Source organism: Paramisgurnus dabryanus, chromosome 6 (genome assembly GCF_030506205.2).
Source record: "Paramisgurnus dabryanus chromosome 6, PD_genome_1.1, whole genome shotgun sequence".
NCBI lineage: Eukaryota > Metazoa > Chordata > Actinopteri > Cypriniformes > Cobitidae > Paramisgurnus > Paramisgurnus dabryanus.
The window spans coordinates 34,841,461-34,859,830 of NC_133342.1; the positions used below are offsets into that span (position 1 = coordinate 34,841,461).

The 18,370-nt window shown below is 40.4% G+C and overlaps 1 protein-coding gene across 2 annotated transcripts; it reads left to right on the forward strand.

Annotated features, from left to right (window-relative positions):
• The first annotated feature begins 13,596 nt into the window (after window positions 1-13,596).
• On the forward strand, window positions 13,597-18,016 carry cbln13 (cerebellin 13). 2 transcript variants are annotated; one of them, XM_065277189.1, is made up of 6 exons: window positions 13,597-13,847; window positions 14,513-14,638; window positions 14,729-14,809; window positions 17,015-17,110; window positions 17,363-17,494; window positions 17,602-18,016. In XM_065277189.1, exons 2-6 carry the CDS (start codon window positions 14,536-14,538, stop codon window positions 17,877-17,879), a joined length of 690 nt encoding a protein of 229 aa, XP_065133261.1. In that variant the 5' UTR covers window positions 13,597-13,847; window positions 14,513-14,535; the 3' UTR covers window positions 17,880-18,016. The 2 variants fall into 2 exon arrangements, with proteins under 2 accessions (XP_065133261.1, XP_065133260.1); XM_065277188.1 differs by having other exon boundaries at window positions 13,602-13,847; window positions 14,536-14,638.
• Window positions 18,017-18,370: the final 354 nt, after the last annotated feature.

Here is an 18,370-nt window from a genome sequence, read left to right on the forward strand (position 1 = left end):
TATCAAGCAAAACTAAGCGTGACACATGCGAGAAAGTGATGTCAATGTACAAAACAACTGGCACCCGACCAACGTTTTCAACTAACCCGCCCGCTCCCTGGCCCGCATTTTTTTTAAGTAGTAATTGTTTAATAGTTAATTGCCATCTTTATTTCAAACGACCCGACGGAACGCGACCCGAATATCATAAAAAATATTTTTGGATGACTCGTAACCGCGGGTGACCGCATGCATCCGCTCATTTCGGATCAACCCGCGCATCACTGGGGAGAGGATTTGTTGCAGATCAATGCAGCATTCCCGCTTATGTCGCGGACCCCGGACGAATGCGAGAGGCGGTGGTATATGCATTACAATCGCAGTAGAGGGTTGAGATTGCAGCCTTTAAACAGACTAGCATGGCAACAGGTATGCCTATAATATTAAAAATTTAATTTCATTATTGTTTCATGTAATTCTAAAAAACTTCCTGCTTGTCATGAATGTAATGAATTATGAAACGAATGTCATAAACAATATGCTTACATTAAAGTGTGCTTTTAAGTGTTATGTGCAATGCTTTTGAGTTGGTGAAACTGTCCATGTTAAGGAGGATCAGCACCTAAGACATTTTAAGATCCTTTGTGAATAGGTCTTAGTGAGTTAGGAGTCCTCTCGACTACTTTTAAGCTGTCCCAGACTTAAGTGCTACTTTTAGGGCTAAAATGCTTTGTGAATTACTCTTAGTGAAAAAAATTAGGAGTCCTAAATTTAGGAGTGACACGCCCATTATTTTTAGGAGTTGCTCCTAAATTCGCCAGTTAGGAGCTACTTTTAGCCTTAAAATTCTTTGTGAATACGGCCCCTGATGTAACTAAATACTGTGTATGGACTCTAAAATAAATAGTGGATTTAACATGGTTTAAGTTTACAATTCTCACAATTAACTGGTTGATTATTAGCATTAATATTAATGAGATGCTGGCTGTTTATTAATACTTAGCACATATTAATGCCTGATTCTTCAAAACTTTATTCTACGTCCTTAACCCTCCCCATTTCTACCAATACTTAAAATTAACAACTTCTTTAGTATTAATAAGCAGTAGTTGGAGTATATTGAGGCAAAAGTAGTTAATAGTTAGTTAATAGAGAGAATTGGACCCTAAAGTGGGACCAGAATAATTGATGTACTTTTATATATTATTTCTTCGAGCCATTTCAAGCCTACCCTTGTATCATGTACTAAATAGGATTTAGAAAGTAATTAGTTATAAGTAATTAAATACTTTTTGAAGAGAATAATTTGTGAAGTAATCTAATTACATGATTGAAGATGTAATTAGTAACTAGTAATTAATTACTTTTTTTGAGTAACTTACCCAACACTGTCAGCAACCAACACATAACCCCCACCCATCACGGAAGGAGGCATAAACCCCATTCACACAGACCTCTGGTCCCAGAAAATACCTGTAAAATTGCCAGACAAGCGTCTGTGTGAACAAAAACTCGTTCCGTTAATCTTCTGGGATCGTTGCTGGAAAGAGGACCTAGTAAGATACGCGGGTAACCCTCTGTGTGAACAAGAAGCCGCAAGAATGCAGTAATGGGCGTGTCGAAGTGAGGACGCGCGCGTCATCATCACAACACAAGTTATGGTTCAGCTCCTTACAACGAGAGATAACATGCATATAAACATTCACCACGAGAAATGTTGCAAACTAGATTGAAGCAGTCATCAGGAAATGATATATGAGACGCATAAACAATGACGCACGTGCCGTAGTGAGGACGCGCGTGTCATGGCAACATGAAGTTGGTTCAACTCTTTAAAATGAGGGATTTACAACATTCACTACGAGAAATGTCAGCAAACTGGACTGAAGCAGATATCAGGTAAGTTAGCTCGTTACTTACTGCGTTGAAACGGAGATCATTCAGCAGCATAAAAGAATATCGCGTCACGTGCTCATTTGAGCTATAATAAACGAAAATACCCGCATGTCATCCCAACGAGATATATTGTTCAGCTCCTCAAAATGCGGGTTTTAAATGCATATAAACAATCACGATGAGAAATGTCTGAAAACTGTATCAAAGCAGAAATCAGGGAGCTTGTCAAATATCCACTCTGAAGCTGAGATCATTCACCAGAATAGAACTGTGCGTTCACGCGCTCCTTTGTAGTCTTATCATAAACAAAAATGCACGCGAGTTGTTTCTGGAGAGAGAAATAAAATATAATATGAAAACTTCAGACGCTGCGTAGAAGAGAGGGCGGGACTTTCAATAGGTCGCGTGTCTTCCCGGGACGGTCACATGCCGGGTAAACTTGGCAGTGTGAATGAAAAAAAATCTAACTATTCTGGAAAAATCCAGGATGCATATCCCGTGTATTTTACGGAATTTCTGTGTGAAAAGGGCTATAAAAGCGTTGGTGTGCACGCCTCCATAGATATTTCAAAGCTTTACCCTGATTCTAAATTTACATTGTTCTGCCTTCCTAATATGAACTAAATGTGATGTAGTATTCACCTGTATTTACAGTATTTCAAGAAAGTGTTCACACTTTCTGGTGATTAAAGATTCAGCTTCACCTGTTATGATGAGATAACCAAAGCCCTATTTGGACTGTAAATGTTTCTAGTAGAGACGTAAGGTATTTTTACATTTACAGGTGGTAGTCGGCAAGTGGAGCTGACATAACTAAAGAGAAGAAACCCACGAAAACATTTAAAATGGCGCATTATAATAGAAACAGGCAGTGGCGGCTGGTGCTAAAATATTTGGGGGGGCAAACAAACTTTATAGTAATGCAGGACTGTAAATAGCCATTTATCAGGTGATGCTAAAATGCTGAAAATGTTACAGTTGAAGTCAACTGTTAAAGCATGAAATAAATGTACCATGAATCTGTGAATTAGAGTATAATGTGGGTTTATTATCGGTAATGAACTAATCAAGATAATAATTCACACACACAGCAGAGTTTGCGTTAGACTTTTTTAATCTCCGTTGTTTTTTTATGAACAGTGTTCTAAAGATTCCTTCATAGTCAATTATTATCCGTCATTTCATGTTTTAATGATAATAATTGTTTTCGTTTACATGTTAATTTCTAATCTTGAACTTACAAGACAAGCTTACAAGTCAAATGTGATTATTTACTTGTGAAGAGAACAGGGGCCCATTTCAGAAAGGTAGTTAAGTGAAAACTCTGAGTTTGTCAACCCTGAAATGAGGGAAACTCTGAGTTTTCAGTTTTAAAATGGGAGGTAGGTTAATCATGAGACAGCGGGGTAAGAAGGAGAGGTAACTTATACTCAGAGTCTGTTTCCGGAGTAACTTACTCTCTGAACCTAACCTGATCGGGAGCAGGTTTTATCCTGTAAACTCTGAGTTTCTTGTGGTCTCCTCCCCATTTTTAAAGGATTTGCAGTGTTTCTTGTTAGTTGCTTTAGTACATTCATTCATTGCGCACATTTTTATTACATACACTGTAAAATATTTTTAAGCTGTCTTTAAGTTATACTCAAATTGCCAGTTCAAATCATTTTACCTTAGTGCTTTATATATTTGATAAATTACACTAAAATGTAAACAAAAAAATTAAACAGTATATTGAAATGAGTAGTAAAGCCAATTTGATATATTTAGGTGCAGAGACCGTCTAAGTGACTAAAATTGTGTGTGCTTTTAAAGAGGATCCTGTAGATGATGATGTTGCATTCATTTGTAGAAAGTTTAATTTATGTCGCGAGAGGATTTTGAGACCCGAGTGGATTTTTGACATGTCCACGTGCATTTATTTGAGTGATATTATTTTTTTTTGCAGTCATTTTAGATATTTAAAATATCCTTACATGGCTAATATCAGCCTATGTTGCCGTGCTCTTACATCTGAACAGTTGCTTTTACATGTCTTTCCATTCATCATTATCGCTGGTTCAGTGGATAGTGCTGTGTGCAGTGGTTTGGGCAGACGTACTGTTGGCGATCTGAATTCGAATAACAGATTGATGTATTTCTGTTTTCTTCATGATAAACATTTGTAAAGTTCGTAGCCTTTTATGCACAAGTATTATGCCTAATTTCATTTTTAGCTGAGCTGGGTGTAGTGTACCTAATGTTAAAAAAAAGAAAAAAACATTGTTACTTTGTAGTGCTACACTAACGACTAATCTTTCGACAAATTTTTCTATTTTTTAATTAAAAAACTCAAGTGTTTTTTATTTCCATGTGTCCATTTTATTTTGAGCTCACCGGTGTCATAAACAATATAAATAACTTTAATGTTACCAAAGAAAAAAATACAATGTAAACAATATAAATAATAAAAAATTCCAGTGCAAAGTAGTTGCTTAACAGAAATATTAAATGTTTCACTTCTTCTCTTTTATCTATCAAATTATATCGCATTTTAACTAGGGCTGTGTATCGCCAACAATTCCCCGATATGATACGTATCCCGATACAAGGGTCCCGATACGATGCGCATCACAATACAAGACTATTTTGAATTACATTTTTGTTCAGAATTTAGTAACATTATTATTATTATTTTTATTATTATTTGTTTATTGTAGATTAAATAAGCAGTGTTGTAACAGTTGTGTTTTTGCCATTCATTTATTAGCTATTAGAAATATTTAAAATCCCAGAGTTAGTACTTAACTTATGTTTTTTTAAAAGCAGTTTTACAAAGATGGCGCCTTACTCTTGTCTCACATTATTCTACATCTATGAATATATCTATAAACATGCAGTCAGACTTAATAGTATTTAATAGAAATCAGATTATTAATGTGACAGTTATAGTTTGAAGTAGCTCTGTATCTCTTTTCTAGACGTACACTTTTCACATGCAAATCTTTGTTGTGTTTCTTCTCAAATGCGTCAGTACTGTTTTATAAGAGCATGGCTAATAAAGCCCTTTGCAGTAGTATAGGCTAAGATATCTGCGCTTTCATACTGAACTCATTGACTTTAATGCGCGCGCGTGAGAGAGAGAGAGCGCGAGTACACGGCTCAATATGCAGACACGTGCGCCAGCGAGACAGACACGCAAAGTGAAAGTATACCCCGCCACATTTAACTCTACGTACTCTGCGGGACACATGCGTCCTTTCCATATGGATCACGGATCAACAGCAATTCGTCACGTTACTTTCAAAAGTACATCCGAATCGATACGGAAGGTGCTGTATCGATGCGCGCATCGTCAGGCGTCCATGACGATGTATCGTCGTATCGATATTTTGAACACAGCACTAATTTTAACACAACTGAATGCTATTTTTTACATATTATCTGTTCTGTTGTCAGACTTAAAACGAGTAGACTATAAAATAGTGACTAAACGCGACCCGCTGTTTCTTTAACTGCTGCTAAAATCCTGATTTAGATACAGTAAATCATCTTACAAAATCACCATACATTTACACTGAAGCTTTTCACTAGCTCGTTGTTTCATTAATAATCATACTTACGTTGTCCTATTCTTCTCTTTGGGTGCATCACCAATAACTCCAGAGTGTTTTCGTTTGAGATGCTCGTCCATTGTCGTTGTGCTCCCGTGATAAGCCAGCGACACAGTGTAACAGACCACTTTTTATCACAACTTGGCTTAAAATACTTTTTTACGATTATGTAGACTATTCACGGCAGCACGAATACTTTGTAAAAAGTTGCATTGCAAATACTGTCAATTGCAAACATTTTTTATTACAGTGTATCAGGGGTGCAAACTTGTCACCTTCGGGCAAAATTTGTCATTTTGGATCCAAAATAGGTCATTCTTGTGATTTGTCTAGATCCCATGAGTTTTTGAAAATGAGGGGAGAGACAGAGCGAGCTTGTGTCTTTAGCACTCTTTGGACGGGGTTAGTTAAGACGTTTGAGTTTTAACGTGTCCCCCACAACGTCTGTGATTTTATGTTCGGGTTTGGACGCGGATTAAATTTCTGGGGCTATTCCAGAGATGGGAGTGTCTGTTTTGTGTGATTGGGCATTGCAGAAGATCCCATGCTCTGGATACGCGTGTTTGTAATGTTTGATAATTTGCTTTAAATGTAAAATTATTACAGAACATGTAATTTATTAATTTAATTTTAACATTAAAATAACTTGTATAAATCCCACTAAAGTAGCCTACGTGTTTGAGACAACTGGCTGCTCTTTATTAATTAACATTACCATTACAGAGTTTAACAAAATAAGGTTAAATTTCTTACCTTATACTGATATTACAGTTTCCAGTCTTAGTGTGCCCTTCTTGATTTAATTATTTTATTCCACCGAATGAAAAAAAAAACATCCATATCTGCAGCGCTGCCGCTCCCATAACGCACATCATGCGCTGTGCGTAGGGCACCAAGTGCTGAGGGGGCACCAAAAATAATAGCCTATATAATGAAAAAAAATTATAATGCCGATATTATTTCATTAGCCTATAGAAATATTATTAGGCACTTTTTAGCCATGTATATGAAACAAAAAAGGGGAAACGAGATAATTTTGCTTTTGTTTAGAAAGTATGCCCCCTCACATTGGATGTTCTGCGCTGGTTGATTGCGCGGGCGCCTGACGAAGTTTGACAGACAGTGGACAACTTTTAAGGAAATGGCTCCGAAAAGACAGCAGGAGTCAGGATTTGAGAAAATAAAGAACAAGAAACTGCAAGATGATGCCTGTGAATCACTTGCAGGTAAGTCCATGTTTAGTCATGGGAAATGTGCATGTGCTGCTGCTAATCGTAATGCGCAATAATGCGCCTCGAACTTGCTGACGTTAATGTTAACAAACTATGTTGTTATAATTTATAACTTTGGTGCAAGCTAAATTGAGATTTTACTGTAAAACATTACCTATGCATTTTATAAATAACTGACGCCAGCTAGCTGTTACTTTCTTTACTATCTTTCTTTAGATATTGAGCAGTAGTTTATAGTTTATTTTGACGTGACAGTGGTTAATACTTTCTTAGTAACAGTTAACGTTAGCAGTCAGTGCAGTGCACATGGTAGACTAACTATTCCAGTTAAATATATTATCAAAATAATCCAGACATGTTTTTCCAAATTAAATGTCACTTTGAATAAATTAATAATCATCAATAATTACAAACAAGAATAGCCAAACTTCTTAAATAAAACAAAGATTTAGAGGACTAAAAGTCACGAATTTACTTTGTAAACATAGTAGGCCATGTAGAACAGCTAAAAAATCTAATCTAATATAAAAGCATAATAAAATGAGGTCCAATAATGCACAGAATTCAACAGTAATGTTTGCTTTATATCATTCATAATGACATTTAATATTTATATATTCTTTTATTTTTCTATTTACTGAAGAAAAGTTTGCACTTTCAAATGTGTAGTGCGTGTTGGCTATTTTACGTATGTTTACAAAGTCAGCAAAGCTGTGAAGATTTTACTTTCACCTTTTACTGTTCTTAAGTTTTATAGGCTACTGTGATGCTGCTATTGTGTTATTGGTATTGAGTTATATGTTTAGTAAAAAGTTAAACTGGCAAAACAAACTTTTTTTCTCAGGGTCCGGGTGGGGGGCATCATAAAGGAATTATGCTTAGGGCACCAAAATGGCTAGAAGTGGCACTGCATATCTGAATGAATGGGACTCAGGAAGTACAATATACGCGCTTTAGTTAGAACTAACAGCAGAACACGAAAAGACCAGTGTTTTCAAAAGATATGGCTGCTTGTGCATTCATTGAAAGACAGCGTTGCAAAACTTCTGGATGTTTTCGTCCTTGCGTGTCACTGCTCAAAACTCGCGTTTGAATCGTCAGTAGGAAATTCTTTAAATATAAAAACACAGGCGCGTCAGTGCCCATCAGACAATGACTTTAAAAAGATCTTTGTTACAAATCTAATTATGTTGCAAAATTTACAAGAGTGCTGTAATCATCACAAAAATACAGCATATAAAAATCTGTTATTTTGTCTGTAAAACCTGGCAGCTTCACTGTAAACAAGTGTTTTTAATCTTACTGAAACTATTTGCAATAAGCTGTTTTTTATCATTTAAAGTGTTACTGTTTTTTTACAGCAGTACACTGAATAATAGTAAAATATTGACAGCATGGATCCTAACCCCAACTCTTTGGCCAGTGTCTCACAGTTTCAACCACTTGACAAACAATAAGTGCTGGAATCTTTATCCTCCAATATAACACAAAACAAGAACACATGACACAATGAAACCTTAAAGTCCATGTGTTTACAACAAGCAACGGACAAGACCCAAAGCATGACTGAATCAGAATCCAGACTTCATGCTCTGTCACAAGACACTCAACCCCAAAACTGTAACGATAGAGACACGCTGGAAGCAGATGCAGGAAAATAACACAGGTTTATTTATATGGAGAAGACACACACAGGGAATGAAGTCAACACAATGTCCAGATGATGGTAATGGTGCTCGAAGGACTACGGTGGTAAAGCGGGTGATGGTGGTTGTGAAGGTCGTTGGTGGTGTTGGTCTGAAGTGGAGTGAAACCCAGGAACAGAGACCGGAACATCCAACACGAAGACGACACGATACAATCCACATACGCTTTACAAAACAATCCAGAGACACGGAGGCCAAACAAAGAGTGAGGATCTGACGAGGAACAGAGAGCAGAGTGAGTTTATATGGAGAGTCTGTAATGATGAGCAGCTGGAGTGAGACAATCAACACAGGTGAAGGGAATCGGGATAACGAGCACATGACATCACAGGTGAGTAAACACCATACACGAGACACAGAGAGAGCAGTGTATTTACCCACCGTGACAGTACCCCCTCCCCTAGGACGTCACCTGACGTTCCTAGCCTGCTGTACCTGTTGATGGTAATCATCAATAAGGGAGTGATCCAGTATGTCCCGAGCAGGAACCCAACTTCTCTCCTCCGGACCGTAACCTTCCCAGTCCACCAAGTATTGAAATCCGCGTCCCCTCCGCCTAGAGTCCAGAATACGATTCACCGAATAGGTGGGTTCCCCTGCTACGAGACGAGGCGGGGGGGGAACCGGAACTGGCGGGTTAAGTCGTGAACGAAAAACTGGTTTAATTTTAGAGATGTGAAACGCAGGATGAATTCTCCTGTACGCAGGAGGGAGGTTAAGGCGAACTGTTACCGGGTTAATAATTTTGGCAACAGCAAATGGGCCAATAAATTTGGGAGCAAGTTTGTTCGAGACGGAACGCATCGGAATGTTCTGAGTAGAAAGCCACACTTTTTGACCGACGACGTATACGGGAGGCTTAGACCGGTGGCGATCGGCTTTAGCCTTGGTGCGCGCCCCCACCTGGAGTAGAGCTTCCCGAGCTCTAGTCCAGGTGCGGTGACACCTCTGGACATAGGCGTGAGCGGAGGGAACCGCAATCTCGGATTCCATACTGGGAAAATTAGGTGGCTGGTAACCTAGACTACATTCAAACGGAGATAGGCCCGTAGATGACACTGGCAACGAATTGTGTGCGTACTCCACCATAGAGAGATGTTGGCTCCAGGACGAAGGATTCTTGGAGGCCAAACATCGTAACACTCTTTCAACATCTTGGTTGGCTCGCTCGGTCTGACCATTGCTCTGGGGATGAAACCCGGAGGACAGACTCACAGTCGCTCCTAACAATTTACAAAATTCTCTCCAAAATTTGGACACAAATTGGGGACCCCTGTCGGAGACCACGTCTGTCGGAAGGCCATGTAACCGGAAGACGTGGTCCACGACAGTAACCGCTGTCTCCTTGGCAGATGGTAATTTGGGCAAGGGAATGAAGTGAGTCGCCTTCGAGAATCGGTCCACTACGGTTAAAATCACCGTATTCCCCTGGGAGGGTGGGAGGGCGGTAATAAAATCTAGCGCAATGTGGGACCAGGGTCTCGAAGGGACTGGCAGCGGTAAAAGTAACCCGTCAGGAGGGCGATTGGAAGTCTTACCAGTGGCACACACCGAGCAAGCCAAAACAAAATCGTGAATGTCACGAGCCATACCTGGCCACCAGAATCGTTGTTTGACTAAAAACTTAGTGCGACTCACCCCTGGATGACAAGCTACCTTGGAACAATGACCCCACTGGATTACGTTGGACCGTAACTTCTCCGGCACAAACAAGCGGTTCGGTGGGCAACGAGACGGGGGCGTTACCCCTTCTAAGGCTGTCAAAACCTTCGATTCGACCTCCCATGTGAGCGCGGAGATGAATAGAGTCTCCGGTAAAATGTGCTCGGGAGTAGCAGTGCGATCGGAACGCTCAAAAAGTCGAGACAAAGCATCGGGTTTGATGTTTTTGGAACCCGGACGGTATGAAAGAGTAAAATCGAAACGTCCGAAAAATAAAGCCCACCGAGCCTGCCTGGAGTTAAGTCTTTTGGCAGTTTTAATGTATTCAAGGTTCTTGTGATCGGTCCAAACGATAAAAGGTACACCCGAACCTTCTAACCAGTGACGCCATTCCTCCAAAGCCAGTTTGACTGCCAATAACTCTCTGTTACCAATGTCATAATTACTTTCCGCCGGAGATAACCGATGAGACAAAAACGCGCAGGGATGAACCTTTCCGTCTGAGGGTGTGCGCTGGGAAAGCACTGCTCCTACCCCCACCTCTGATGCATCGACCTCCACTATGAACTGACGTGTGCGATCAGGGGACACGAGAATGGGAGCTGAAACGAAGCAGCTCTTGATTTTGGTAAACGCAGCCTCGGCTGTGTCTGACCACCTGAACGCAGTACTAGGGGAGGTCAAGGCAGTCAGAGGAGCGGCTAGTTGGCTGAAATTGCGAATGAAACGCCTATAAAAATTGGCGAACCCCAGAAATCTCTGCAGGGTCTTGCGAGAATCTGGGGATGGCCAATCCACCACAGCCTTAACCTTATCAGGATCCATGCGGACACCCTCAGTCGAAATGATGTGCCCTAAAAAAGAAACAGACTGTGCATGAAAAACGCATTTCTCCGCCTTGACAAAAAGCCCATTCTCTAGCAACCGCAGAAGCACTCGTCGTACGTGTTGCACATGTTCCTGGAGAGACGACGAAAAAATCAATATGTCATCCAGGTAGACATATATGAACTGGTCTATCATGTCTCGCAACACGTCATTAACGAGTGCTTGGAAGACCGCTGGCGAGTTCGTCAATCCGAAAGGCATGACGCAGTACTCAAAATGGCCACGAGGGGTGTTAAACGCAGTCTTCCATTCATCCCCCTCCCTGATGCGGACCAAATGATAAGCATTACGTAAGTCCAATTTAGTGAAGACGGACGCTCCTTGCAACCTCTCGAAAGCTGAAGACATTAACGGCAAAGGATACGTATTCTTTACCGTAATGTTGTTCAACCCTCGGTAATCAATACAAGGTCGCAAGGATCCATCCTTCTTCCCCACAAAAAAGAACCCCGCCCCCGCTGGAGAAGAGGAAGGACGAATGAACCCCGTTGCTAGAGAATCAGAAATATATTTCTCCATGGCCTTCATCTCAGGAACAGATAAAGAGTATAACTTGCCTTTAGGCGGAAAAGTACCGGGAAGTAGCTCTATAGCACAGTCATAGGGACGGTGAGGAGGTAGAGAATCAGCCCGCGACTTACTGAACACTTCCTTCAGGTCATGGTACTCTGCGGGCACGTTAGATAAATCCACTGCTTCCCCCTGAAACACAGACTCAGAAACAGTTAGACACGCAGACAAAAGACAAGACTTGTGACACCCCTCACTCCAGCTGATAACAGTCCCAAGACGCCAGTCGATCTTCGGGTTGTGCTGGTGAAGCCAGGTGTGTCCAAGCACAATGGGTGAGAGAGGGGAGTCTGTGACGTAGAATGAGATGTTCTCGTGGTGATTGCCCGATGTGATGAGGGAGACAGGTTCCGTGATGTGGGTGATAGTAGGAAGCTTGTGTCCATTAAGTGCGAACGGTGCAATCGGGTGAGTAAGCTGAGTGAGTGGTATCTGAAGCTTACGTGCAGTGGCGTGATCGATGAAACTCCCCTCAGCTCCCGAATCCAAAAGTGCGTGACAGTCGTGAGAATGAGTGCACCACCGTAGTTTCACCGGGAGGAGCGTAGATGTAGATGAGGTCTTCATGGAGGAGATCCCGCCCGATAGTAGCCTCAGATTTACTATCGGGCTTGGTCTTTTACCGGGCACTGATGGATCTGATGCCCGGCTCTACCGCAGTATAAGCACAATCCAAGGGACCTCCGCCGGAGCTTCTCCTCCCGGGAAAGCCGAGCTCGACCCACCTGCATGGGCTCGAGATCGTTGGGGGGGCTGACCGCACCGCTCTGGCTGGCCTGGAGATGATCCAGTCTTACGGGTAACGGCGTGGTAGCTCTCCGGCGTGCTGCTTGGCAGAGTCGGGCGTCGATCCTGATGGCCAGGTCGATGAGAGCATTCAAAGACGTGGGTAAGTCCACCACATGGATCTCTTGCTGGATGCGGTCAGCCAGCCCATGCAGGAAATGGTCCCACTGCGCTTCTTCGTTCCACCTACACTCCGCCGCCAGGGTGCGAAACTCAATCGCGTAGTCCGACACGGTTTTATCCTCCTGCCGGAGTTCTGAGAGGCGTCTTGCGGCTTCCTTCCCGGCGACGGAGCGATCAAACACCCTCTTCATCTCGTCAGCGAGGGCGGAGAACGAAGAACAGCAGATGTCACGGTTCTCCCACACCGCCGTCCCCCAGAGGGCAGCCTTCCCAGTCAGGAGAGAGAGGACGAATGCCACCTTGGTTTGCTCGCTGGAAAAAGTTCTGGGTTGCAAAGCAAAATGGAGAGAACAGTGAGACAAAAATGTGCGGCAAAAACTCGGCTCACCCGCGTATTTATCCGGAATAGGAAGTCTGGGCTCTGACTGAGAGGCGCCCTCCGGTGAAGAAGATGTAGCTGGGGGTGTGGGAGGCGCAGTGGGCGGTGGTTGTTGTTGTTGGGTCAGCTCGGACACCTTCGTCACCATTACTTGGACTGCTCGACCCATCTCCTCTATAACCTTATCCTGGCGATCCATCCTCTGAACCGCCCGCTGGAGAAATTCCTCGAGAGGAGATGGGGAGTGATTTCCCGCTGCTTCCATTACTGGTCAGATCCTTCTGTAACGATAGAGACACGCTGGAAGCAGATGCAGGAAAATAACACAGGTTTATTTATATGGAGAAGACACACACAGGGAATGAAGTCAACACAATGTCCAGATGATGGTAATGGTGCTCGAAGGACTACGGTGGTAAAGCGGGTGATGGTGGTTGTGAAGGTCGTTGGTGGTGTTGGTCTGAAGTGGAGTGAAACCCAGGAACAGAGACCGGAACATCCAACACGAAGACGACACGATACAATCCACATACGCTTTACAAAACAATCCAGAGACACGGAGGCCAAACAAAGAGTGAGGATCTGACGAGGAACAGAGAGCAGAGTGAGTTTATATGGAGAGTCTGTAATGATGAGCAGCTGGAGTGAGACAATCAACACAGGTGAAGGGAATCGGGATAACGAGCACATGACATCACAGGTGAGTAAACACCATACACGAGACACAGAGAGAGCAGTGTATTTACCCACCGTGACAAAAACATCTACAAGGCTGATCGGACCGTGACAATCAGATCCTCTTTAGGACTTGGTGTGTCACGAATTCATTATTTTTGTAGTGTTATCATGTGATGGTGTGTTGTCAAGTCTGAAAGTGCATTGCACAATGTGCACATTATGAAGGCAGTGTATCTGTGCGGTGGGTCAGTTTCTCACAACATCAGTTTAAACAACAAGAGCCTCTTCTGTCCGGTCAGTTGTGTGATTTTGATAACTTGGACATCTATTGTTGGCTGTGATCTTCTCCTGCTGTAAAATGGTATGTAATGAATGCTATTCAAAATAAATGAAAACAATATAAGATTGAGTAAAAACAGGAATGGTTATATGAGCTTATTTATTATAGTGAACTACCAAAATGTTGCAACACATGTTTTTGTTATAAGCAATACTAACACCTACTTATAATGACTACAGTCTGAATACTGTATGCTGTTAAACTTGTTTACTGTATTGTTAAAATACAAAAGAAAAGCTCATCTGAGATACATTTAAATGACTGTGCATTGAATAATATACTGTAGTGAATTACATCTTCACAATCTGAATCAAATGGGTTTTATTTGCTTAAGTGTGCACAAACACACACAAACAAAGAGTTTGTTGTGATCTTCAGGATCTTGGTGGACTTACATACATATTTAAATGAAACAATGAAAGAAAAGTAAAATATGCATAAAATAGTAATAAAGTAGTCAGATTACATATAATAAACTAAATTAAGGTATACAAGCTGTTTCTGAACTGAACAAACTTTAAAATGTTGTCTTGTGCTATGAGACAGAGGTTTCCTGTTTACAGGTCAAACATATCTGGAGTTAATTTCCTCAATATTATCATGAGACATGAAGTGTTTTCTTTAGTGAATATTTGCTTTAAAAACACAAAATAAAATGCTATTTATTTAAAAGTAATGGTGTGAAGGTTTTCCCACTGTGAACTATCAGATGTTGCTGTTGAAGCCGTACATCAGTGTCCTTCTGCTGCTTCAGTTCAGACAGCAACTATTGGCTCAAAACAGTGGACCTAAAGGAGAGAAGGGAGATCGAGGTAAGTGAGTGAATAAATGCCTGAAGTGATCGGGTCAGTGCTTTACATCTAAATTCAGAGATCTGGAAAATGATTTGTTTTTATTCTCAGGAGTGCAGGGACCACCAGGTAACATAGGACCACCTGGACCACGTGGACGCCAAGGAAACAAAGGAGACAGAGGAGACCCAGGTTATTTTTTTATATAGTTTACAGAACTTTTACAAATGATTGTGGAATAGCATTTTTCTTTTAAGGTGCAATGTGTAAAATTTAAGAGGATCTCTTGACAGAAATGCAATATAATATAAATAACGATGTTTTCAGTGATGTGTAAAGACCTTACATCAGGGGTGTCCACTCCTGCTCCTGGAGGGCCGGTGTCTCTGCAGAGTTTTATTCCAACCCTAATCAAACACACCTGATCCAGCTAATCAAGGTCTTACTAGGCAGACTAGATACTTTGAGGCAGGTGTGTTGAGGGAAGTTTTAGCTGTTAAATTGACCCCTTATGGAAGTTGCCGTCATGTTTCTAAAGTAGCCCTAAACGGACATTTGTCCCTACGTTGTCTCAAACAATGACGTGTTTGTCCTGTGGCGGCTACCTTAGCTTTAATATGCGTTTAAAATACGGGTGACTTTTGGACTGAGCCGTTGGTTGTAATTTACAGTCTTACCGCTAATTGCCGCTAGAACTCCCTAATTGCACCTTGAAAACATTACTAATGTATCTGTTACTATCCAGACCTTCATATCGAAGGTCTGTTGAGCCATGGTCGTCTTGAATGGCCAAGCACCTGCCAAGAGGCCACATGACTGACACACAAAGCAACCAATTACGTTTTTTGTTTCGTGTCGCTTCATATTTAGTGGCTTGGAGATTTCGCCACAATAAGAGATTGGTGTATTGTGCACTATATGAGTGGGACCGGATGCCTGGGACATGGTTGAATCATTCACGAACGTCTCTAGAATTATTTTAGAAAGACATTTCGATGTTGCACATATTTTTTAAAATGCAGCGTTTATTTGATCTTAGGCTACGTTTACACGGAAACGATCTGAAGAGAAAACGCAAAAGTGTCATCACTTTTTATTCCAGGTTTATATGAGCATTTTGGGGGGGGGGATCTACGTGCATATAGTGACGCAAAAGTGTGTGATATTCAATGTAGTATGCACTCCAGACGGCTGGGTGGCAATGTGAAGCACTGACACACAACAACACCAAGTCCGCGCACCTGCGTACAACCTTCTTCCTTGTTCTTGCCATGTCGTTTTAGTTTGCAGATTCTCCTCCAGACAGTATAAACTGTGCTGCATTACAACATTACTTCAGAATCCTTTACGTTGATATTATGAGGTTTTGGGATTGGGATTAAAAAAGACTTCATCCCTGTGACAATCTACTGTATATCCAACAAATGAAGAAGGGAAGGCTCTTCAAAGGACAAATAACATTTATTTATCTTATAATATGAAACAGCGTTATTTCTCTGTTATGGATGTGACAATTCGGAAAGCTGAAATTAATTTGCTATTTTTGAACAAAATAGCCAATAGCGTTAATTATGCTGATGACGAAAGTGCAGAATGATGTCACAAAAATCTGATCTTTATGGGCGTACAAAGGCCCTCTGTTTTAAATGCTTATCTTTTAAATGTAAATTTTGTCAATGTTTTTGAGTACATTAGTTTATAGATATCCTTACTAAAAGTAAAATAAAACTTTAAAGATCTTAAAGGTGACATAGAATGATTGAACGGGGTATTTATCCTTGTTCTGTGATGTGACATGTAGACAAAAATGTTTTTGTTTGGGTCTGTAATGCCTTAGAAGCTTCCTAAAATCCTCTCTCAGATAGCTCTTTTAGGGTGGGGGATTTTAAACAAGTGGTTTTGAACCTATTTGGCTCCCCCTACTGGCTTAACTTGCAATCTCATTACTGATTGGCTGACTTTGCTGCCACTCAAAACATTTAGCCAATTTATTTTAAAGGGCAGTGAGATGCCTGTGATGTCATAAGCATCAGTTTTTCAGATTGGGCTGTTTTCTGGCTGACATTTCTAACAGAGGAATTTCTATGAGACTGGGATGTTTAGCATGTTTAGCACTTTTTGTGTTTTCGTGAATGCGGGTAGACTACCATTATTCAACAAAGACAAGGTAAAAACGATTTTTCATTCTCTGTCCCCTTTAAAATGAATCTAAAGCTTTAAGTCCAAAGGTTCATGTTTACTCTAACATCATCATCATCTTCTTCAATATTTCCACATGGTCCAAACAAAAGTTAAACTTACACCACAAGCACTATTAGATATAAATAGTAAAAATGTATCTATGAACGTGCTTGGTGCTCTAAAGATGTTTTTTCTTGCTCTGTGTCTCTTCACTAGCTCAAAATTTAATTACACCAGAAAAAATCAAGGACATTGAAGAAAGATTGAGAGTCACAGAGGAAACTCTGAAAGTATTAAAGCAAGAGAATGAAGGTAAAAACTATAGTTCAATAACAGTGATGTGGTTTTATGGAAATATAATCTATTTTTATTTCTTTATTTTTCCAATTATTTGTTGTCTTTTTCTTTTATAGTTATCTTTATCATTTTTTGAATTACTTCTATTTTACAACCAATGTAAACATGCAATGTAATAAGATTATGTATATTAAGCTGAAATAAATTTACTGTAATGTTTTAATCTTTCCCAAAATAAACCCATTAATTCCGCTTACCTGTTTACAGCCAAAAAGGTTGCATTTTCAGCTGGACTTTTGGCTTCTGGATTACAACAGACTGGACCCTTTAATGATCGAAGGACTCTGGTCTACCAAAAAGTCTTCACTAACACCGGAAATGCATATAACTCGAACAATGGTAATCTATGTCGTTCCTACATGCTTGTGTGATATAAAGTACATGTGTACGTGAAGTGAAATACACATTTTGCAAGGTTCCTGAATTTGAATGTTTTCTTCTTGCAGGTATTTTTACAGCACCAGTAAAAGGAGTTTATTTCTTCAGATTTTATGCTCATTCTCACACTGGTAACCAAATGGCAGTCAGTCTATATAAGAATGATCAACCTCAGTGTTCTGTGTTTTCTCTGAAAGCTGAGAGCAATGCTAATGGCAGCAATGGTGTTGTTCTTACACTGGAGAGCGGTGATAAAGTCTACACACAGCTGTGGGAGAACAGCTGGGTTTATGATGATAAAGGAAGTTTCACCAGTTTCAGTGGTTTTCTGCTGTTCCCCATGTAAATGTCAGATCCTCTGGCACATTGAATCCAGAGGGACAGACACTCTTAATGTTTCCTTTCAGCAGATATACGCAGTTTTCCAAATCTTTTTTTTTTAATAAATTCTTTGCTCAAAACTAAAGTTACTTAAAAATCTGACTTGTGTTCGTAGTTTTTTATTTGGTGATGCAATGGCAATTTTATTTATATAGCACTATTACTACAACCCTGGTTGACCAATGTGCTTTACTACAGAAAAACTAAAAACATCAATAACACAATTAAAATAATAATAGTAAAGCCAAGAACAAGGAGAGAAGAAAGAAAAAACATCACAACAATGTATAAAATATATAATACACGGGTAAAAAAAGCTTTAACCAGAATTAATAAATTTGTAGGTTTTAAAAAAAAAAATGCAGGTTTTAAATCAGTTTTAAATTAAATCATGTTTAAATTTAATCTGAATTAAATAAAAAAAAAATTCTAGGCCGATATGACTAGGAACTACAC

Bases quoted from the DNA above. Each gene is read 5' to 3' on its own strand.
- cbln13 (XM_065277188.1), top strand. The intron at 17,111-17,362 runs GTAAAAACTATA...ACCTGTTTACAG, and splicing joins ATTAAAGCAAGAGAATGAAG to CCAAAAAGGTTGCATTTTCA. The intron at 17,495-17,601 runs GTAATCTATGTC...TTCTTCTTGCAG, and splicing joins TGCATATAACTCGAACAATG to GTATTTTTACAGCACCAGTA.